Source organism: Felis catus, chromosome B2 (genome assembly GCF_018350175.1).
Source record: "Felis catus isolate Fca126 chromosome B2, F.catus_Fca126_mat1.0, whole genome shotgun sequence".
Classification (NCBI taxonomy): domain Eukaryota; kingdom Metazoa; phylum Chordata; class Mammalia; order Carnivora; family Felidae; genus Felis; species Felis catus.
Window position 1 is genome coordinate 120,610,035 of NC_058372.1, and position 23,332 is coordinate 120,633,366.

At 39.5% G+C, this 23,332-nt stretch overlaps 2 protein-coding genes across 14 annotated transcripts in view; one reads left to right on the forward strand and one right to left on the reverse strand.

Moving 5' to 3' along the window:
- The window catches only part of TBPL1 (TATA-box binding protein like 1), a 36,034-nt gene extending 19,374 nt beyond the window's left edge, over positions 1-16,660 (forward strand). For 10 of the 12 annotated variants that reach the window (XM_045058082.1, XM_045058081.1, XM_045058079.1 and 7 more), the window contains 8 exons: positions 8,897-9,075; positions 11,117-11,199; positions 11,350-11,413; positions 13,854-13,957; positions 14,057-14,151; positions 14,791-14,837; positions 15,696-15,793; positions 16,127-16,660. In XM_045058082.1, the coding sequence (XP_044914017.1) occupies positions 8,941-9,075; positions 11,117-11,199; positions 11,350-11,413; positions 13,854-13,957; positions 14,057-14,151; positions 14,791-14,837; positions 15,696-15,793; positions 16,127-16,184 (684 nt within the window). In that variant the 5' untranslated portion in view covers positions 8,897-8,940 and the 3' untranslated portion in view covers positions 16,185-16,660. The remainder of the gene's footprint in view (positions 1-8,896; positions 9,076-11,116; positions 11,200-11,349; positions 11,414-13,853; positions 13,958-14,056; positions 14,152-14,790; positions 14,838-15,695; positions 15,794-16,126) is intronic. The other 2 variants (XM_045058084.1, XM_003986575.6) reach the window with 2 other exon arrangements.
- A 1,780-nt stretch (positions 16,661-18,440) lies between these two features.
- The window catches only part of SLC2A12 (solute carrier family 2 member 12), a 59,733-nt gene continuing 54,841 nt past the window's right edge, over positions 18,441-23,332 (reverse strand). For both annotated transcript variants that reach the window (XM_019831260.3, XM_003986576.6), the window contains one exon: positions 18,441-20,631. In XM_019831260.3, the coding sequence (XP_019686819.1) occupies positions 20,526-20,631 (106 nt within the window). In that variant the 3' untranslated portion in view covers positions 18,441-20,525. The remainder of the gene's footprint in view (positions 20,632-23,332) is intronic.

A 23,332-nucleotide genomic window follows, 5' to 3' on the forward strand; every position in this document is an offset into this window, starting at 1 on the left:
AAGTAAGGTTTCTCCTGTCCCATGAAACAGATGTGAAAGAACGTTGGCTTTTTCAAAGGCACAGTGTTAGCTGGGTTACAGGCGTGTGCTGAGGGACTGTCAAGTCGTCCGTTGGAGTCAGGACACAACGCCTGTGTCCTGACGTGCTATTTTGAGAGCTTTATGAAGAATATGAGGTTACTTTGGATGGCATGCCTCACCTGTAGAAAAGAGCAATCTCCAGGAGACCGCGAGGGTTCATGTTGTGTGCAAATGGGTCTAAATCCAGTCTTCCCCTACTTTTGCCATTTCTCAAATCATGGAGGGTGATCTTGTGGTTAAAGCGTTGGAGGCCGCTCTCCCGGTGTCCTCAGATGCAACTTGAATATCCTCGGAGTAGCTAAGATGTTATTTTTCTGTGCTCTGTTTATTTCGTTTTGTTCTCCTGGCCTTTTATTAGGTTTTGGGGGTATTTTTGCCTTGTTTTTACGAAGAGTGTTTTTTGTGGCCTTTCAGTTTCAATATCTTTCCTGGTGTGGAAAGTATAAAATGTACTAGAGCTATTACTGGTCTTAATGCGCTCCACAGATACCGCGTTTTTGGCAGACGGGACGTTTGTGACAACCTTGCACCAAGCAAATCTGTTGGCACCATCTTTCCAACAGTTAGATGATTCCCTCGGTGTTTCAGACTTACTCATTATTACTGTGTTTGTTGTGGTGATCAGTGATCTTTGCTGTTACTCTGTAGTTGGTTTGGGGCCCCGTGAAATGCTCCCGTTTAAGGTGGCAGACTTGACACGTATCGGGTGTGTCTGCTCCACCAACTGGTCGTCCCCCTGTCTGTCTCCTCGCGCCCCCCCCCCCCCCCCCCGTGCCCTGAAACACAATGGTATTGAAATTAGGTCAGTTTGTAGCCCTCTGATGACCTCTAAGTGTTCAAGTGAAAGGAAGAAATACACTCCCTTGAAATCAAAAGCCAGATACGATTACGCTTCGTGAGTGTCAAAAGCTGCAGTAGGCCAAAAGCTAGGTCTCTTGTGCCAGTTAGTCAAGTTGTGACCGCAAAGGAAACGTTCTTGAAGGAAATTAAGACTGCTACTCCAGTAAACACATTAATGGTACGAAAGTAAAACAACTGTATTGCTGATACAGAGAAAATTGTAGTGGTCTGGATAGAAGGTCGTACCAGCCCCGACCTTCCCTTAAGCCAAAGCCTGATCCAGAGCAAGGCCCTAACTCTCTTCAATTCTGTGAAGGCTGAGAAAGATGAGGAAGCTGGAGAAGAAAGTTTGAAGCTCACAGAGGTTGGTGCATTTAAGGAAAGAAGCCATTTCCATGACCTAAAAGCAGGGTGAAGCAGCAAGCGGTGATGTAGAAGCTGAAGCAAGTTATCCAGAAGATCTAGCTAAGATAATGAAGATGGTTACATTAAACAACAGATTTTAAATATACACAAAATAGCTTTTGATTGCAATGAAATGCTGTTTAAGGATTTCATAGCTAGAGAGAAGTCAATGCTAGCTTCAAAGGATAGACTGACTCTCCTGTTGGGGGCTGATATTGCTGGTGACTTTGAGTTGAAGCCAGTGCTCATGTACTATCCCAAAAATCCTAGGACCTTTAAGAGAAGCTACTCTGCCTGTGCTCTATAAATGGAACAATAAAGTTTGGGTGAAAGCACATCTATTTGCAACATGGTTTATGAATGTTTTAAGCCCACTGTTGAGACCTACTGCTCAGAAAAAAAGATTATTTTCAAAATATTACTGCTCATTGACAGTGCGCCTGGTTACCCAAGAGCTCTGGTGGAGATGTGCAATGAAATTAATGTCGTTTTATGCCTGCTACCACAACATCCATTCTGTAGCCCATGGATCAAGGAGTCAGTTCAACTTGCAAGTCTTATTGTTTAAGAAATACATTTCCATAAGGCTATAGAACTGCCCCAGATAGTGATTCCTCTGATGGATCTGGAAAAAGTACATTGAAAACCTTCTGTAAAGGATTCACCATTCTAGATGCCATTAAGAACATTCATGATTCATGGGAAGAGGTCACAATATCAACACTAAGAGGAGTTTGGTAGAAGTTGGTTTCAATCCTCATGGATGACTTTAAGGGGCTCAGTACTAAAGTGGAGGAAGTAACTGCAGGTGTGGTGGAAACAGCAGGAGAACTAGAATTAGAAGTGGAGCCTGGGGGCGCCTGGGTGGCTCAGTCGCTTAAGTGTCCGACTTCGACTCAGGTCATGATCTCGTGGTTCACAAGTTCAAGCCCCGCGTCAGGCTCTGTGCTGACAGCTCAGAGCCTGGAGCCTGCTTCCGATTCTGTGTCTCCCTCTCTCTCTGACCCTCCCCCCATTCATGCTCTGTCTCTCTCTGTCTCAAAAATAAATAAACATTAAAAAAAAAATTAAAAAGAAGTGGAGCCTGAAGATGGGACTGAATTGCTGCAATCTCATGGTCAATCTTGAATGGCTGACGAGTCGCTTCTTAGGAAGAGCCAAGAAGGTGGTTTCCTGAGATGGAATCTACTCTTGGTGAAGATGCCGTGAAGATTGTTGAAGTGACCAACAGAGGATTTAGAATATTACATGAATTTAGCTGATAATGCAGTAGGTTTAATGGATTGAGAGGACTGACTTCAATTTTGAAAGAAGTTCGACAGTGGCTACCTACTATAGGGAATGCATCACCTACTATAGGGAAATCGTTCATGAAAGGAAGATCCGATCCATGTGGCAAACTTTATTGTCTTAAAGAAATTGCCGCAATCACCCCAGTCTTCACCCCAATCTTCACCCCAACTGCTTCACTCTGATCAGTCAGCAGCCATCAACATGGAGGCAGAACCTTCCATGTTCTCCTTTTCCTTTCCGCCAGCAAAAAGATTGACTTGCTAAAAGCTCAGATGGTTAACATTTTTTAGCAATAAAATACTTTTAAAATAAGGTTTATACATTGATGATTTCAGATATAATGCTGTTGTATAATTAATAGACTATAGTATGGTGTAAACATAACTTATAGGCACTGAGAAACCAGAACGTTTATTTGACTTGCTTTATTGAGTTACCCGCTTCATCATGGTGGTCTAGAACCAAACCCACGCTATCACCTGTGGTCTTTGATGCAATTTGTCTTAAAAGCCAGGAGGTGGCGGTGTTTTCCAAGTAATGCTTTAAGGTTGCAGTTTGTGAGGGTTACTGAAGTAATGTTTTTGAATACCACTGAAAAGTCAGAGAACCTAAAACACACAATGTGTTCTTATTCCTAAAATCATTGAGTGAGGAAGAAGCTGCTTCAGCCTCTATGAGGAATTTTTTCTAAGACTATTTAAAAATTTTTATTGAGATACAATTGACATATAATATGTTTCAGGTATACAACTTAATGATTTAAAAAATAGATATATGTATATAGGTGTGTATATGTGTGTGTGTGTGTGTGTATATATATATATATATGTATACACACACACACACACACATATACATATACATATACATATACATATACATGTATATATGAATTGCAAAATAACCACCACACTATGTCATTAGCATCCGTCACCACACATAGTTACACATTTATTTTCTTGTGATGAGATCTACTCTCTTAGCTTTCAAATATACCACATGGTAGTATGAACTCTAGTCGCCAAGCTGTACATTATATCTCCAGGACTTACTGGTTTTATAACTGGAAGTTTGTGCTTTTGGCCACAACGGTAATGGACTTAATAAGAAGCTAGAAATATGATAGTTCCTGAAGTTAGGGCAGGGGCAGTTTTGAATTCTGCTTTTTATTAGGAGGAAATATTTGACAACTCATAGTAGGCATACTTGGAGCACAGGACGAAACACCTGATTAAACCATGCCTTAATGTTAGGCCCTGTGCAGTGAGAAAGTCATTGATAATTCTATTTATATCAAAATAGAGTTAACTGTGCTTTTCATATATATATTGTTTTTCTCTAATGTATATTTTTCTATACTGTAGAAAGATTCTAATATTTATGTTGTTTTTCTATACTATACAAAAAATTGAAGAAATTAACTTTTTAATATTCCTATATGAAAAAACTATTGGAATCTTTTACATTTCAAAACTTGGAGTTGAATTTTTCTTTTATTTCTACCATGTTTGCTTTTTTAGTTATATTATTTCTACTTTCATTTATCATTTTCTTCCTTCTATTTTGTGGTTGTCCTATACTTGATTTCTTGGATCGAATGCTGAAGTCATTTATGTTTGTCCTATACTTGATTTCTTGGATCGAATGCTTAAGTCGTTTATATTTGTTTTCTTTTTTATGGCCGAGAAGTATTCCATTTTGTATATATGCCACATCTTTTTTTATCCATTCACCCATCAGTGGACATTTAGGTTACTTCCATAGCTTGGCTATTGTAAATAATACTGTGATGAATGTAGGGGTGCATATATCTTTTCAAATTAATGTTTCCCCTTTCTTCAGATGACTGTCCAAAAGTGGAATTGTTGGATCGTTTTTAATTTTTTGAGGAACCTCCATACTGTTTTCCACAGTAGCTGCACCAGTTTACATTCCCACCAACAGTGAACAAGTTTTCCCTTCTCTCCACATCCTCACCAGCGCCTGTTATTGTGTGTCTTTTTGTTAACAACCATTCTAACACATGTGCAGTGATCTCTCATTGTGGTTTTGAGTTGCTTTTCCCTGATGATTAGCGATGTTGATTGAGTATCTTTTCATGTGCCTGTTGGCTATCCGTATGCCTTCTTTGGAAAAATGTCTCTTCAGTTCCTCTACCCATTTTTTAATCAGATTGTTTGTTGTTTTTGCTATTGAGTTATAAGAGTTCTTTTTATTTTCTGGATATTTACATCTTACTGAGTATATGATTTGCAGCAATTTTCTCGCATTCAGTAGGCTGCCTTTCATGTTGTTTGCTGTGCAGAAGCTTTTTAGTTTGATGTATCGCTCGCTTGTTTTTGCTTTTGTTGCCTTTGCTTTTAAAGTTGGATCCAGAAATTCAGTGCGAAGACTGGTGGTATCATGGAGCTTACCACCCGTTTTCTTCTAGTTTTATAGTTCCAGGTTTTACATTCAAGTCTTTAATCCATTTTGTGTTATTTTTACGTGTGGTGTAAGATAGGAGTGTAGTTTTATTCTTCTGAATGTGGCTGCCCGGGTTCCTCAGCACCACTTCTTGAAGAGACTGTCTGTTCACCATTGTGTGTGCTTGCCTCCTTATTCATACATCGGTTGACTGAACGTGCATGGGTTTATTTTGAGCTCTCTATTCTGTTCTGATCTCTATTACTATAGCTTTGTAATATAGTTTGAAATCGGAGTCCAGCTTTGTTCTTTCTCAAGATTGCTTGTGTGGTTCCATAGAAATTTTCGGATTGTTTGTTCTATTTCTGTGAAAAATACCATTGGGATTTTGATAGCGATCGCATTGAATCTCTAGATTGCTTTGAGTGGTATGGACATTTTAACTATTAATTCTTTCAATCGATGAGCATGTAATATACATTTACTTGTTTTTCATTTTCTTTCATCAGTGTCTTACAGTTTTCAGTGTACAGGTTTTTCATCTCCTTGTTTAAATTTATTCCTAGGTATTTTGTTCTTTTTGATGCAATTATAAATTGAGTTTTTAAAATTTCTCTTTCTGATAGTTTGTTGTTAGTATATAGAAACAGAACAGATTTTATATATTGATTTTGTACTTTGCAGCTTTTCCTGAATTCATTTATTAGTTATAAAAGTGTTTTTGGTGGAGTCTTTAGGGTTTTCTATGTATAAAATCATGCCATCCACAAAAAGTGACAATTTTACTTTTTCCCTTTCCAATTTGGATGCATTGTCTTTTTCTTGCCTAACTGCTCTGGCTAGGATTTCCAATATTGTGTTGAATGCAAGTGGTGAGAGTGGGCATTCTTGACTTGTTCCGGATCTCCGAGGAAAAACTTTCAGCTTTTCACCATTGAGTATGATGTTAGCTGTGGGGTGAATCTTTGTTAATATCCAGCACTGCTTTCTTGTTTTACAAGATAGCTAAATTGACTGCAAGTGGGTTTTTTGTTTGTTTGTAATGCTTCAGAAATGTGGAGTCTTTTGTGTAGGATGCCTCTTTTTTTTTTTTAATTTTTTTTTTTTAACGTTTATTTATTTTTGAGACAGAGAGAGACAGAGCATGAACGGGGGAGGGGCAGAGAGAGGGAGACACAGAATCGGAAACAGGCTCCAGGCTCTGAGCTGTCAGCACAGAGCCCGACGCGGGGCTCAAACTCACGGACCGCGAGATCATGACCTGAGCCGAAGTGGGCCGCTTAACCGACTGAGCCACCCAGATGCCCCGCCTGATTCTTTTTTAAGTACTGACTCCATATTCTGTCCTTGATTTAAAACGTATTAAAGCAATAGTGTTTTCTGAGGCTGCTTGCCAGGTTATATTCATCTAAAATATGAACATTGAGTAACTTAGGATGAACGACGCCTATGATCTCATTTTTAGAGTTTAAGTTACTAAAGTACAGGCACAATTGTATTAATTTCAAGTCTTCTTTGCAGTCACCGAGATTTGCTTTATACCTACTTTCTTGACTTATTTTTACCCTACATATTGTCCTGGTATTCTCGCCTTAATTTGTTTTAATTTATTTTAATGTAAAAAACAAAATCTGTGTAAAACAGTAAATTTGACAGTTTCTTCATACGAGTTTCTTTTTAAGTAGTGCTTTCTGTAGCCTGTCTCTTGGGATGTGCATCCGTTAGGATTAGGCTTGGCTGCATATGACAGAAATTCAGCAGGTGAGGGCCTTGAGATGGAAATTGATTTTTCTCCCACCTTCATCAAGTCTGGAATTAGGAAGTACAGGGGTAATAAGGAATTCCATTGGATTAGGGGCTCGGGCTTGCTCTGTCTTACTGTTCCACTGCCCTTATCTCATAGTCTCATGATCAGATGGCTACTTGAGCTCCCAATTCTTACATCTAAAGTCCAGGCAATAAAAGTGAAGAAGGGTAGGAAGGCCAAAGGGGTCTTGGCTGGCTTAGTCTGGTCACTCTAAGCAATCTTTAATTCGCAAAAGATACAAAACTATTTCATTTTACATTTCGTTAATCGTGACAGGATCGTGTGGCCCCTTGGCTCTACCTGTTCCCAGGGAGCCTTGAAAGTATGGATACTATTTTATTTCTCGCAAACACCTGGGTTCTGTTCACTGTGCAGGAAGGGTGGAACGGATGTTGGGGTACGCAGCTAAGAGCCTCTTTACCTCAGTTATTTCATAGTTTTTACAGGAAAATAGAAAACCTGGTGAGGTCTATATGGCTCAGCATCTGGGCTATAATATAATCATGGGAAATGGTAGTAAGAGATCTCTGCTTATTGATTATTTTATCCATATTAACTGTCATTTTTGTGTTATTATTGCCAAATATGTATGCTAAGTACTTTTTATACACTCTGTATAATCCCCACAACACGTTCTAGTAGGACACTATATGCCATGCCACAAATGAGAAAACCGAGGCACAGATAGATTGCATACCTTTTTCAGGTTCTCGTACCTGGTGTGTGGGGAGTCAGGATATTGATCCTGCTGTTTAAGATCAGTGTTGATAACTGCCTCCATCCTCTTTAGTAATCCGTCTACTTGTATGTGCACTGCTACTCCTGCCCTATCCCTTGTACGTAAAAATCATTTGAGTTGTCTTAGAGATACACAGAAAACAACAAAACAAGGAGATAAGCAGATTGAAGGGAACATAAAAGTCAGAAATTGGTGAAGCGGAGATACAGGTGGTGCACAGAACTGAAGGCTCCATCATCGTAGAGAGGTGCCACAGGTCTGGTCTGACTTGTGTTCTGTCAGATCCCAAACGGCAGGAAAACAAGCTTGAATTTTCTGTATCGGGACCCTTGGCATCTTCGTTGTTTTAGTCATACAATAATTTGAATCCTTATAAAGAATACTAGTTTATCATATTGTAGCTGCAAGGGATCCCCAAGATCATTACAATGGTATTGTTACTGTTTTCTGGTATTCTCTTTGTGGGTTAGGTGAACTAAATTACCATTACTTGTTTTTTAAGATGTGGAAACCTGGTCAGAATTTTGTAACTGGAAATGGGTCATATGCTTACTGGTAAAAACTGGGGCTCTTTTTTGTTGGTTCATTTATAGAAATGCTCGTATCATAGTTTTAAAAGGATACAGACCTTGAAAGACTGTGATCCTGACGAAAATGGTGTGCTATTTGTGAGAGCTTCTTCCTACACTCATAGACTCGTGAGCTCCTTGATGACAAAAGATTTTGCCTTACTCATTTTTTTCCTGGTGTCCTCAGTGCATAGAAGGTATTCAGTAAGTGAATAATGAATGGCTGACTGGTAAATGAGAAAAATCTATTAATATTATAATTAATATTTCTGCTTCTTTAAACAGGTAAGTCAGTTACCTAAAACAGAGGAAAGACAGGTCACCCTTCTTTTCCCCCTGGCAAGTTGTATGAGGCGGGTTACAGTACCACTAATGATTGGACATTGGGACCACAAAGTCCCACCCTTAAACTTGGTGTGTTTGGAGAATTGCCATAATTATGATACACCTGAAACATAGTGGTTGTAAAGGGAAGTAGCAGGAGACAAGTCTGGTAGGCTCCTGGCACGTAAATGTTACTTATTAATTGTAAGGCATAAAAGGTCCGGATTTTGAAAGATTCTGTACGACATGTTTGTTATCTTTTTAAAAATGACATTTTTAGTGAGGAAAAGAAGGGACGTGATTTGGTTTGAGTCACATTTGAAAACTAAATAGTGTAATTCATTTCTTATATTTTAATTTTCAAGACTATTTATGAAAAATAAATTAACAGGATATTTAAGTGTAATTACTTTATTTTGTTTTCTTTCTCAGGATGTGATCTTCGTGGTGGGAAGCTCAGTTTTTAAACTACCCCAATGGATGCAGACAGTGATGTTGCATTGGACATTCTAATTACAAATGTAGTCTGTGTTTTTAGAACAAGATGCCATTTGAACTTAAGGAAGATTGCTTTGGAGGGAGCAAATGTAATTTATAAGCGTGATGTTGGAGTAAGTATCTAAATTTTGGCGTGTGGGCTACATAGACTGGTTTTGTAGTGCTATAAATGATATACTAAAATATATTCACTTACCGATAGTTTAAGAGCACCTTACCAAGTGCCGGCTGTACTCAGTACAATATGGAGCCCTGTAGAAGCCCCCCCCCCCCGCTCCCATGAAGTGCCAACTTTTGCATATACACATCTCGAAGTCTTAGCAAAGAATTCACAGGCTACTAGACATTTTTTTCTCTTAATTTCTTTTAACTGAAGAAGGGGACATCTGTACAGTGGTATATACTTAATTCAAATATAATTTTTTAGTTGCATGAATGATGCATGATACGAATGAGGTCCTAATACATATGTTGTGATTTTTGTAGTATGTTGTCATACCCCTCTTTATTTAGCTAAAATAAAATAGTTGGTATTCTTAGTAACACATTGCTGAAAATAATATGATTCATATCCTAACCTGGATACTTTCAATTTTAGTTTTTGTTAGACCTCTACTCTTTAAAATAAAAGCATTGATAACTTGCCTTTAACCTTATTGAAGATTAACATTAGAAGTGACAATACGTGTTCATTGGATTTTGTAAACCACATGATGTTGAGATGTGTATCTTATACATTTATTATGAAAATTATGAATGTATATGAAGGCTCCAAGCTCTAAAAATTAGGTGCCAGTATACCTCAGTAAATTATTAGTTCTTAGTACTACAAACTAAGTTAAGGGGAATTGAATTCAATTAAAACTTAATAGTGACACAATTAAAGATTTTCAAGTTCATCAGCAATGCCATCGTCACCTAAATAAAGGAAGGAATATGTCCGCTGGAGAAGGTTAGCGAGTAAAAGGCCTCGTGCTGCTTTGGATCTTGTGTGTGCCATGGGACAGGGAAGTCATTTTTCCTAGGAAGATGAACTGAAAAGGCTGAGTTGATGGTAAGCAGGTGGTGAAAGGCACTTAAGTGCAGAATAAACTCAGTTTAGTGTTTCCCAGCCACTTGTGTGTGAAATTTTATACTATCTTTTAGTTCAGATTTTATTTTGACTCTTTGGGAAATTTTATCCTTCCAGATTTAATAGCTTTGATAATAGGTGGGTAATACGGTATTTGACAGAGAAAGGGCAAAACTCAAAATGCCAACGGAAGTTTGAAGGAGAAACGTCTGATTCATATGCTATCGTAATCAGTATACATTTACTTCTCCTATGCACAATGGGCATATAATTAATATTTCCATAAATGAAAAACTACAATGAAAACTTAAATTTGTTCTCTTGGACCTTCGTCCTTGACCGACTTATGCTCATTCTGTAGATAATTTCATTCAAACCCACAGCTTTAAATGGCTCTCATATCTAAAGAATCTAAAATTACATCTCCAGCTCCACCGTTTCCCCTGCATTCAAGATTTGTGTATTGAACTTGAACATGTAGTAGGCATCTCAACTGTAAGGTACAGAAAGTAGCGATGAGTACCATGAAGCAGAATAAAGCAAGGTAGGAGGTGGGGAGCGACAAAGGGACGGGTGCATTGATGGAGTGGTCAGGGAAGGCCTCTCTGACATCTGGTGAGAGACTTGAATGAAGTGAGAATATTGAGGGAAGAACATTCCGGATGACAGTAACAATTACTGCAAAACCCCTGAGGTGTGAACAGGTTTGGCATGTTTAAGGATCCATTTATGTGGATTGCGAATCGCAAATTCCAGTTATGTAACCAGCGGGGAATGAGAGTTGGAAAGTGTACAGACTCGTGGCGTATTGATTTCAAGTATATAGTAAGAGGTTTATGCAGACCTTGTATTTTTGATTAATTGAATGTCCTTTTGGATGAATATGTTCTTTGTGTTCGGTATGGAGCTCGATTTCCGAATGGATGATTTGGAGAACAGTTATTTATTTCAGGCGTGGGTAAGCGTCGAGTAGTCAACTTGTATTAAAATGGCCACGTAGAGCAGCACCGTAAGTGAAAATTAATATTTAATGTGTAATCAGGTTTTGGGTTTTGTGTGTGTGTGTGTGTTGTTTTTTGCAGAAAGTATTAATGAAGCTTAGAAAACCTAGAATCACAGCTACAATTTGGTCCTCAGGAAAAATTATTTGCACTGGAGCAACAAGGTAAACTTTCCTTGGACTTTTAATGTTTCCTTTGTACAAGGGGAGGACGTTTTCCTGGACTTAAAATCATGTGTGTCGTTTGTCATGTTTGTCAGTATAAAGTTTATTTCCTGTGTGACTGATAATCTTTTCGTTTCCTTAAAACCGTAGTGAAGAAGAAGCAAAATTTGGTGCCAGACGTTTAGCCCGCAGTCTGCAGAAACTAGGTTTTCAGGTAATGTTTTCAAAAAAAACATCCGAACCGCAAATATGGAAGGATTTAGTTTGTAAAGGTAAACTTTTTAATTTAATAGACGGAAGAAATCACACAAAAACTTCCTCACGATTGGCCTTTTTCTTACCGTCCTTCAGTACAAAAATTACGCAGTGAGCTTACCCACGTGAGTCCTTGCAAGGATCCTGGCTTTTTCACTGCCCCCCTTTCTCAGGGACGCTTGTTACCTTACACGTGACCTGCCTTTTCAGCTCTTCAGGTTGTTCACTCCTCACACGCACACACCAAGTCATGTTTTTGATGACCTCAAGAGTAGTTTGTCAGGATGATGAGTAGGGAGTAGGGCCCTACGTTCAAAAAGTTGAAGCGCATTTGTTTGTATTTATAGATAGCTATCACATAAATTATAAAGAAGAAAAAAGATATTAGAATGGAACTTGCCTAGATCTATACATTTTGTGGCTAAGAGTAAACCGTGTTCCTACATTTTATGGTTAGTGACAGCGTTACCATTATAACAGGAAATTGTGATTATTTAAAAATATGCAGAACTGACTGAATCTGTGCTTGAGAAATAACAGCATTTGCTGGTGTAAGTTGAAAAGGATTCACATGAATAACTAATACTAAGTATACACCTGTGTATAAGAACTCAGAAAAGGCTGCATTTTGTAAAATCAATCAGCTGTATTAAAAATGACATGAATCCTGGGGCACCTGGGTGGCTCAGTCGGTTGGGCGTCCGGCTCTTGACTTCGGCTCAGCTCGTGGCTGATGAGTTTGAGCCTCACATTGTGCTCTCTGCTGTCAGTGTAGAGCCCGCTTCAGATCCTCTGTCTCCTGCCCCTCCCCGACTTGCGCCCTCTCAAAAATAAACATTTAAAAAAAAATAGCATAAGTCCAAAACAAAATGCACAGTGTTTGAAAACGGACATTGTAAGATTGGCCTGCTGTGTTAGATCCACAGTTTAGTCCACAGAAAGTGCATACTGGTTGGTGGGCTCTTACTTGTAAAGTGACCATCACTGGGAGGTTAACTTTATCAAATACCATTTTATGGAGGCATACATTTGGTAAAATTGCTATGTAGTATGGACTTGTTGTGTCACTTGCAAATGATGAGTCAACGAAAGAAAAATAAAGATGTGCTGTGGTCCCTGAAGAGATGGGCCCAGGCTGTGTGGAATTCAAATGAGCAGTTGTGGGAAGTTGAGTTTCTCTGTGTCTTCCTCAGTCTTCCCCGAGGTGGAAGATACTAGAAAGGCGCCGGGGTACTGATGGTGGGAGAGGGGGAGGGTTGGTGCCTAAGAAAAGTGGCAGTATTGAGAGTCGTGACTGATGGTGGGGCCACTTTGGACAGCGTAGTGACTTTCATCAGCTGCCTTGTGCACGTACTCCGATGGAAGATAGTTAACCCAGAATTGTGGTTTTACTGGGAACGTTTCAAAAGATAATAAACTGCTCCATCCAAGTTATTGGTAGGAGTGGCTGAAGTTACTTTTCAGCCTTGGACCTTGTCTTAGTATAACATTAGACGTGTCGAGAAAAATCCCAGTTAAAAACACCATTTTCTCACTCTACCCTCCCGGAAGAAAACGTCTAACTAAACTCGCAGAAAGGTCATTTTACCTTACTCCTATAAGCAAAAGTCTGACCTTTCAGAGCTCAGTGTACACGCAGTACTCAGTATTGACTCAGCGTATACTCAGTATTTACTTATTTAAGTGGCAACTTCCATTTTGACTCTTGAGAAGGATAACTCTGCTTTAATTTTTATAATCACTATTCTTTCTCCTGTCCCAGCAGATTAAATATCCCACTTAAAGTTTAAAAAAATACAAGATAAGATTCAAAAGACCCAGATGTTTTAATCTTGCAAATCTCTCAAGTTTTATTTAATTTTTTGATGAAGTTTTTGACCTTTTTCTTTAATTACAGTGGGCCCTTGAACAACACAGGTTTGAACTGTGCGGATCCACTTATGTACAGATATTTTTTGATAAATCTATTACAGTGCCATATATGTATTCTCTCTTCCTTATGACTTTCTTAATAACATTTTCTTTTCTCTAGCTTTATTGTAAGAATACAGTATATAATATGTATACAAAACATGTGTTAATCGACTGTTTATGTTATGGGTAAGGCTTCCAGTCAATCGTAGGCTATTAGTAGTTGAGTTTGAGGAGTCAGAAGTTATGCGTGGAATTTTGACTGGCAGGGGCACTAATCCCTGCATTGTTCAAGGGTCACCTGTATGGTAGTAAGAAGTCACCGAAAACTAAATCAGTTTGTCAGGTGTTGTTTTTCTTTCTAGTTTGTTCTTACTTTTAAGGATTGAAAGAGTTACTTATAGTTCCCCTGATGAACAATTTCTATTTTCTGATGAGGAATTTTTTTGTTGCAAAATAATTCATTGAGTTGTACTTCTCTCCTGAAGGTAATATTTACAGATTTTAAGGTCGTTAACGTTTTGGCGGTGTGTAACATGCCATTTGAAATCCGTTTGCCAGAATTCACAAAGAACAATAGACCTCATGCCAGGTAGGTCTTTGAAGAATCAGGACAACTTACCAAATTTGTAATTGTTTGTCAGCCTATAAATATTTATATTAATTGTGGTTTTTTTTTTTTTTTGTACAGTTATGAACCTGAACTTCATCCTGCTGTGTGCTATCGGATAAAATCTCTAAGAGCTACGTTACAGATTTTTTCAACGGGAAGTATCACAGTAACAGGTATTTTATGATACTGAAAGCAGGCGTATGGCCAATTATGGTTTGAATGAAGTGCTTATATCCAAATATAAATATTGTCTCATTGTCCCCCTTCAGTCACTTCTGCCCTACAAAGGGAACCAGTCTCCTGACTTTTAAAACTGTAGTTTCGTTTTGCCTGCTTTTTCTACTAGTTTTAAGTCTTATACATACTGTTTTGGGTCAGTGTTCTTTCATTCATTATTATCTAGTGAGATTCATTCGTATTATTCCACGTAGCTGTAGATCCATGACCTAAGCCAAAATCAAGAGTCAGACGCTTAACCCACTGAGCCACACAGGCACCCTAAGAGAAATCCACTTCATAAACTTCATAGAGGTTTTACCTAAGCAAAATACTCCTGTATCACTGGTGCCTATTTATCACGTCTTATGTGTATTTTGTTATGTATCTTCTGAGTCCTAAGTATTTGAAAGGGGTGGTTTCAAAGACAAGGCATAGATGTCAAAGGATCACATTAGCACACAGGATGGTTTTTAAAAGTACTGTGTGTATAAATTGTACGGAGACATCACTTGAGAGTTAGGCCCAACCTTTGACTAAATTGGATTCAGGAAAATTTCTTTGGTGTCCTTGAATTTTTCTTTTTATTCCTTTAGTCCTTAAGAGAAAATACACGTTACCAACACCTTTAGACTCTGAACAAGTAAGTTTTAGTTTTGACTGATTCTATGGGTTTTCACATCTTCCTTGGAGACTTTTAAAACCTACTGCCAGAGTCATGCCGAAATCTTAAAATGGAGTGTGGGGGAACAAATCCATGTTCTTTCTTGTCTTCTTTCAACTGCCTCTTCCTACATTTTGGAGCCTAGGCCTCTGGCAGAGCCCCAAAATCTGTTGAGAAGTCCCCATTAAGTGTAGAGTTTATGATGCATAGGTAAAATCTACATTTGAGTTAATAGGTAACTAAACAACATCACAAACTGAAGACAGTTAGGTTGATTAGTATGCGTTATATATTTACATCTGGAACATCCTATGAAATGTTAACAATTCAGTGAACAGATACTGAGTGGTTCCCATAGGCAAAGCACTATCCTATGTGGGGGAAGGGAGAGGAATCAGGAAAGAGCAGACCCTGATGATAGCATGTGGTCAGTACCTTCAGAGAGTTCACAGTGGGTACAATATGTGTGTTTTTAAGATCTTTCAAAAGAGTTAAGCGTACGTTAGTGAAACCATTTTTATTAAAATGTTTTATGAAAATATTTGGTCTTTTTTTATGTTTCCTTTTATCTATTCAAGTGGAATATTAAATTTTTTAAAAACTAGTTATTCCTAGCCTTATATGGATTAATTCATATGTAGCGTTACCTCATTCCCGTGTGTGTGTGTGTGTGTGTGTGTGTGTGTGTGTGTGTGCGCGTGCGCGCGCGCCCCTATTTACTGAGTGAACTGTGAGGATGAATGGCCAGGTTAGTAATACACGTGGGGGTGGGTAGTGAGTACTAATCTGCGGGGCGTTTTAGACCAGTTAGCTAGTCACAGCCCTCTGATTTCCCAGAACTTTGGAAGCAGGCTTGTTGTACTTCACTGGGTTCCTCAGCACTCCTGTGAGCGTCAGAGGCGGCCTAACCAAAGCCAGACTACAGCGACCAAAAGGCTAGTGCCCAAAATGTCTACTCCCGTTTATCATTCCTTCCTTTAATCAGTATCTCACATCGCTTCTTATTCTCCTTCACGGCAGTCTGTGTGTGGTTTTTATGTACACTGTCTTCACCCTGGGGCCCGAAAACAAGACGAATCACGTCATTGGTGTTTCAGATTGCCTCGAACTGTTCAGAGAGAATTTTATTCTCTTGGTTTTTGCTGTGACCGTCTGACTATGTAAAGTGTAGATCTTTTTAAAAACAGCCCCATATATTTTCAGTTCTGGGAAATCCGCGTTCCTGGCGCTCTTCTCACCCCTTCCTCTCTCTGTTGTGTTTGGTACAGGGCCCAACGTAAAGGCTGTTGCTACTGCTGTGGAACAGATTTACCCGTTTGTGTTTGAAAGCAGGAAAGAAATTTTATAATTCATCGCTTAATTGGTTAGAATCCCTAACTGAGCACCTTTTAAAACCTGCTGCACATTGGACTCAAAACAAAAGGAAAACTGGACCAACAGTAATTGAGGAAATAGACTCTTTTATTCATTCACGGCTACAGTGTAAGCTCCAGGCCCTTTGGATTTTATTTCAGACCTTGCTGTAATATAAAAAGGAAGTTTACAAGACATGACATTGCTGCTTTTACAAAAGGACATTCTATTTATTTTCGCAGTAATTCTCATGTCCCCGAAAGCAGAGCTGTCACAGTGTGCACTACCTTAAATTGTTCTGTTGTTGTCATTAGTTTTTTCCAGTTTGAGCTAATGTGTTTTATTTGTGAATAGTCTTTTACATTTTTGTATGCTGAATATGGGCACCAAAGAACCTGTAAAAGTTATCTTTTTCAATTGAATGTGCACAAATAAAAGTTTGGAAAAGATCTCTCTTCATATCCATTCTGTAACTTTTATTCCCCATTTTCTATTTTAACAAAAATTGTATTCACAATTCTTTTTTCTTTTTGATCTATGCAAGCTTAGACTTTTGCTAAAAGTGTGTTGGCTTCTTTTTGAAGTGTATTTTGTAAATATATATATGCCACGTGTGTATAGTATCTTTTAATGCTCTGTTACCAAATATCAAATAGGCAATTTTTTTCTTGCAGATTAGAAATAAAAATATGTGTATAAATTCTAGGGAATGAACCGGAGTAGAACTTTATAGATTAAGCATAATGTTTTATGTTGCTAATTTAATATGATAGAAAATGTTAAATATCTTTTAAAAGTTACAGAATTGTAGTTTTAAAAAGCAAAACCTCTTACCTATGAGATGGATGTGAGAAAGAAGCTGTGATGGGTTGCACCTCGTATGTACTTCTGTGATTCTGGTAAGACTCAACTCTAGTTGTAGGAAAGTAGTAATCCGGGGTTGGTGTTCGAGGCTATACCAAGAGTCTTGTCAGAAGTTGATACGTTGTGCTGTTTTAACAAGAAGTGCCCACAAGCTGCCTCTGTGCCACAGTATAATTATAATATAGTTCAACTTGAACTTGAAAGCCATTTTGCAAGACATGTCTTTCCCCTTGCTGTGTCTTATTTAATGGAGCTGAAGAGTGACTGCCTATCCAGGATCTGGGATTGCTCCTCTTAAAATGACAATAAATGTGCATGTGTGAAACACTGGCTCTCTGGCTCACCCGCGTGAGCCCTGGGATGGTGGCGTGCGGATCAGGCTGCAGTTGTGCTCCACCCCTGGGGTGAGGAATTCGGTAGAACCAACAGTAATTTCAACGCGAAGTGAAGTTGAGTGGAGAGTGCAATTGGCTTCTCAGTAGAAACCTACTAGAGACAGTATTCCAACACAATCCGCCACTAAAACCTGAATTTCCAAAACGTTTTGAAAGCTTCATGAGAAATGGCCGCGTCCTAACCTCCATATTCGAGTCCATTTTCCTCACCATCTCATAAAGTCTCCCAAACCTCACTTACGTCCTGCACTGAACAACACACGTTATTTTAGATTTATTTTTATCTTCTTTCCTCTCGATGCCTTTCCCTACTGTGCCTCTCTTAATGGCGGTGGGGGGGGGGGGGGGACAAAGGCTAACTTCTATATTTTCTTTCTTGTGAAAGACTTCTGATTTTCAAACTTCCGTGTGCCCTCTCTCTTTCTCTCTCTCTCTCTCTCTCTCTCTCTCTCTTTTTTTTTTTTACATCGTGTTTATTTGCTTCACGTTAAGAGCCAATAGGATAGGTAGACCTCATAAAATACAGAGGATACCATTCCGTGAAGAAGTTACAGGTTCCGGGCAGACTATTTTAAAAATCGAGATTTTCCACTTAGCTTTAATTAACAGTAACAAGTGACCTGTTTTGTAACGTTCCCCCCAAAAAGAAATGTAGGAAAGGGGGGGGGGGACATGATTATATGGCCAATGTGCGGATCCAGGTGTTGTAATATTTTCAGCATTCGAGTGACTTGAAAAGTGGGTAGATCAGTAGCGCATCAAAACGCTTTCTCAGAAAAGAGGAAGAAAGACAATCTAACCAGTTTAGGTTTCAGGGCTGCTGTGTGAGCGTCACCTGGCAAAATGTCCTGGCTGACCCACTAAACTTAACAAAGCTGGGAAGAATGAGCGTGTCTGAGGTCTTCTGCTGGCTCTTCACAAGTGCTGTAAATTTTTTGATAAATAAAAACTGTGAATATATACATACACATTGTAAGTATTCCCCCTTTTTTATTTTTGAAAACCAAAAAAAGCTCTGATTGGGGACATGTTGGGTAAAAGTTGGTTCGAAGACAGAATTATTTAGTCACGGACTCAGGGTAATAAAAGAAACGTGTAAGAGTGTTTAAGATACCGAAGTTGAAATCACCAGTGATAAACCACCTAAGTTTATGAACAATTTCCTACCCATTTATGATGAGTGGCTAAAACAAATTGCTAATGTATACATAGTGCTCAGACTTTGAAGGGAACATGTAACAGTTTTGTTAAATATCTCACAATCTGGGACGCTTGGCAAAGAAAACAAATTTGTATCAATTCCCTGTCTTGATTAAAAAAAAATCTCAGCATCTAATTCCACTGAAGATTCATAATAAATTTCTTAAATTGATCCTCTAGAACACACTTCCTTTTTCCAAAAAAAAAAAAAAAACACAACCACCCAACACATGCTCTAACTTGCATAGGAAATATGCTGTGGTAGAAGGAAGGTCTCAAGTCTCCCTTCCTCATAACTTTCCCTGCCAATTTTCATTATGTAATTCGTTTCAGAATCAGGACTTTTAGTCATTCTCCTGAGTCTCTGCTAGGACAGTTTCCCTATTATACAGATTTGTAGTCTTTCCATTTTGTTGTAGGGAAATGACTAGGTCATATACCCTTCTGTCAAACTGGGACAGTTTGTTTGGGCCCAGTAGGAAAATCCCAACCTAAATAACGAAGGGTTTTGGCTCTTAGGATTCTCTTTTCTTCAGGTCAAACGTAATTGGTTACTCTTTTTCAAGTTAGGTTATTCGTGCCTTAAGTCTTTGTGTGCCTCCCATAGCTTATAATAGTCACTTAATGGGTTACTCCTGAAGTGGGTCAAGATTCTTTATTGTAGGTTCTCTGTCGTCATATCCAAATTGGTAAAATGCCCCACCAAGTCCTAATATTCAACTGGAGAAATGCAGAGGAAAGCAATTCATTGTTGTGGTAAAAACTCAAGCTTCTGGTATAGCTGGTGACCTCTGTTTCATCATAGAGAAGAACATAGGGAAGGAGTTGTCCTGATGTCCTATGTCTGCAGTCATCTGAAAGTCAGCATCAATTCTAGCCAGTATGCCATGACCCGAGGTAGTGATATTCCTGAGGAGTGCAAAGAATTGCGGGAAACTATGGATCGCTATTAAGTCATGAAAGCCTTACAAGGAGAGAGTTTTATAAGCTTGACTGCGTAACTCAAACCTAATTGATTATAGAGATTTGGATAAATAACCTAATGGCCTGACTCCTTTTCTGATGTTTTACTAACAGCTACTACTAAGTATATATGGTCCCAGGATTTGGAAATTGCCTTTTCTATTCATATATATTTTTTTAAATGGATGGAAAAGTGTCTGTTTTTCTTAACTATGGCAGAATTGTTTCTTTTAATATGTGATAATACATAAAATTTATAAAGGGGTATTTTGCATTACACTGTTGTTCATAATTCATAGAATGAGCTGCATAATCTTTGTACTTGTTGAAATATAATTAGGAATTATCACTGAAATCCTAGCCAGGATCCTATCCTAATCTAAAACATAGGTGCAATTGTCCACGTTGTGTCCTGTTCTTTTTTACAGAAGACCCAGTGTAAGTACTGTCATAGTGGGCAAAAAAAAAACCCTGTAAGCTCGTGTCCCGGCCACTTATGTGTCCGGATAATAAAGCTGCGACTGGCCTCCGTACGTACATACCTTAAGGCAGAAGTTGATCGCATTACTAGTTCATAGTTTTTCAAAGGCTGCTATGTGAAAAGGGTGGGAAGTATTGAACCAGCCAGTATTTTTCACCTAGTATCCTACTCAGAGTAAGAGATCACTTGGGATCTTGCACCCCATTTACGCTTTGACAGGTGGACATGAAAGGTTGTCCTTATCATTTCAGGGGGTCCCTCTAAAACTAGCTCCGTGACCCTAAGAAAACATGGGGGTGGCCAATAGGTGTTGGTACAAAGACACCCTTCTAATTTGTCAACACTTGGAAGGTCTGAGGCCATTAGGTCTCCGGAGAAAGCCACCTTGCTCGTCCCCTACCACACCGCTTTTTACACTCCAAGAGCTGCTCTTGGGGGTTTTCTTTTTTGAAGCTGTTTTGGCACTAATTCCTCTTGATGATGACTCATAAAACAAATGTTGTTTTTCACAAAGTTCCTGAAAGAGAAAGAGGCACGAATGAAAATGTCGTTCTTAATTTATAGTACCGGGGTAGGGGGGGAAGGGTGCAGGCTTTTTTTTTTTTTTTAAACCACCCCGGGCCTCTCATGTGTTAGCTAAGCAAAAAAGACATTTTCATTGTAAAGCCCTGACGTATCCTGACATTCAGTACCCCACAGAACTTGGGTCGATTTCATGCAAAGGGTAAAATGGGGGGGGTGACTTCTCCGAACACAATCAAGGCATTCCTACCAGCAGAGTCCAAGGACAGTATTACACAGAACTAATGGCGATAACGTCCCAGATCCTATTTTGTCTCCACTTCTCGAACCCAATTAACATGCCTGTTTGTATATCTACGTTGTCTGCCTTCTGCATTATCCCCTTGCTCCGGCATTAATAATTTCTTTTCCTACAGGATTATTCCCATGATGGGATTATTTCCCATAAAAATATGCCCTAGTATTTTACGTTCATTTAAAAGTGAAACAAAGGGATGCCTGGGTGGCTCAGTCAATCGAGCATCCGACTTCGGCTCAGGTCGCCATCTCACGGGTCGTGAGTTCAAGCCCTGCATCAGGCTCTCTCCTGTCAGCGCAGAGCCTGCTTTAGATCCTCTGTCTCTGCCCCTCCCCCCTTCTCTCTCTCCAAAATCTACATTAAAAAATAATGGTTAAAAGAAAAAAAAAAGCCACCTTTGAACCTCCTCTTTCAAAGATCTTTTCCTGTAATTTAGCCAGTTAAGTGGCTACTGTGCACCTAGTACTACGCTAGGTACTGAAGATAGCGTGGATATAGAGTCCTGCTTTCAAGGAGCTTACATTTTAATAAAGGAGGCAGGCACATAAGCACCTGATTTCAAGTAGTGAAAGTGCAAATGAGAAAAGTAAACGGAAAGAAAAAAAAGAAGGAAAATAGTTGGGAGAGAGGCGACTGTATCCCGCTGGCATCGCTCCCAAGAGGTGACATGTGATCAGAAACTGTAACGAGAAGGTAACCATGTGAAGCATTAGAAGCACTGTGTTTTCAGAAAGATCAGAGCATGGTGAGTACACGAACGACAAGACGGGGTCGGGGAGGTAGGTGGCAGCCACAGTGAGAAGCTTGCATTTTATCTGAAATGTAATTTGCACCATAGCATTTTGAGCTGAGGAATGACATTTGTAAAAGATCAGGCTGACTGCCCCATGGAGGGCAGACTGTAGAGGGCCAGGGCTGGAAGACCAGTGTGGAGGTTAGTGTAGTCCAGGAACTCCGAATGGTACTGGCTCAAAGTGTCAGATTCATGTATGTCATGCCGACAGATTTAACGAGACCTAGTGACAGTATAGATGTGGAGCACAGTGATTATCGTGGATGAATCCTAAGCGTCTGGCCTGAGGAGCCCCTCCCCACTACCCCCAGGCAGAAGGCTTATGGAGGAGGGTGTGTGCATTTGGGTGAGGGGGTCTGAGAACCAAGAGTTCTGTGTAGGTCATGTCAAGCTAGAGACGCCTATTAGACATTCCAACCAAAGATGTTAAGTAAGCAGTTAGATTTGGAAATTTGAAAGTCAGGTAAAAGGTCAAAACCTGGAGATAGAAGACATTTGGGAGTCCTCACTTTTTGGATGGCTTATAATGCCTTAGGGATAGGTCTAAGAAGTAGACGTAGGTATAGATCTAAGGACTGAGTCCTGGGCACTACTGGGTTTTTTATTTTTTATTTTTTCTAATCTTTATTTTTGAGAGAGAGGGGGACACAGAGTCTGAAGCAGGCTCCGGGCTCTGAGCTGTCAGCACGGAGCCTGATGTGGGGCTCAAACTCACAGTTCGTGAGTTCATAACCTGAGCCCGAAGTTGGACGCTCAACCGACTGAGCCACCCGGGTGCCCCTTGGGCACTACTGTTTTTAAAGGTATACAGGAGGAGGGGGAGAGGGAGGAAGCAAAGGAGACCACGAAGTGACTAATGAGGTAGGAGGAAAATCAGGAAAGAGTGGTATTCCAGAAGACAAGTGAAAACAAGTGTTTGCAGATAGGGAGCATGAGGAGCTGGGCAAGTGCTTCTGGGAAGTCGAGTAACGGGGACTGAGAACTGTCCCCATGTTTGATAACTTGGAAGTCCTAAGTAGCCTTCGGAGTAAGAACATGAGCAAGTCTGAGTGGAGTAAGTTCAAGAAAGAATGGAAGGTGAGGACACAAAGACAATACAGAGTACAGTAAAACCTTGGTTGGCGAGCATAATTCGTTCCAGAACGTGCTTGTAATACAAAGCACTTGCATATCAGTGCGAATTTCAAGAACCATTGGCTCAGTTGTGATCACGTGACATTCGGTGTCACGTACTACTCGTATTGCAAGACATCGCTTGGATATCAAGTTAAAATGTATTAGAAATGTTTGCTTGTCTTGCACAACTCTCGCAGAACAAGTCACTCGCCATATAAGGTTTTACTGTACTTGAGAACTGAAAAGTAGGCAGGGAAGGGGTGGGTTCCTGGAGGGAACTTGAAGTCTAGGGAGGTATATTGTTTATGACGGTAAATACTGCAGCTGTGTGTGTGTGTGTGTGTGTGTGTGCGTGTGCGTGTGTGTGTGTGATGATAACCTCCCAGAAGGGGGAAGTTGCACTCAGCGCATAAAGGGAAGAGCTGGCATAGATGGACATGGGCATAGATGTAGGTACTTTAGTGGATGGCATGCAGGATGAGTTGGTCT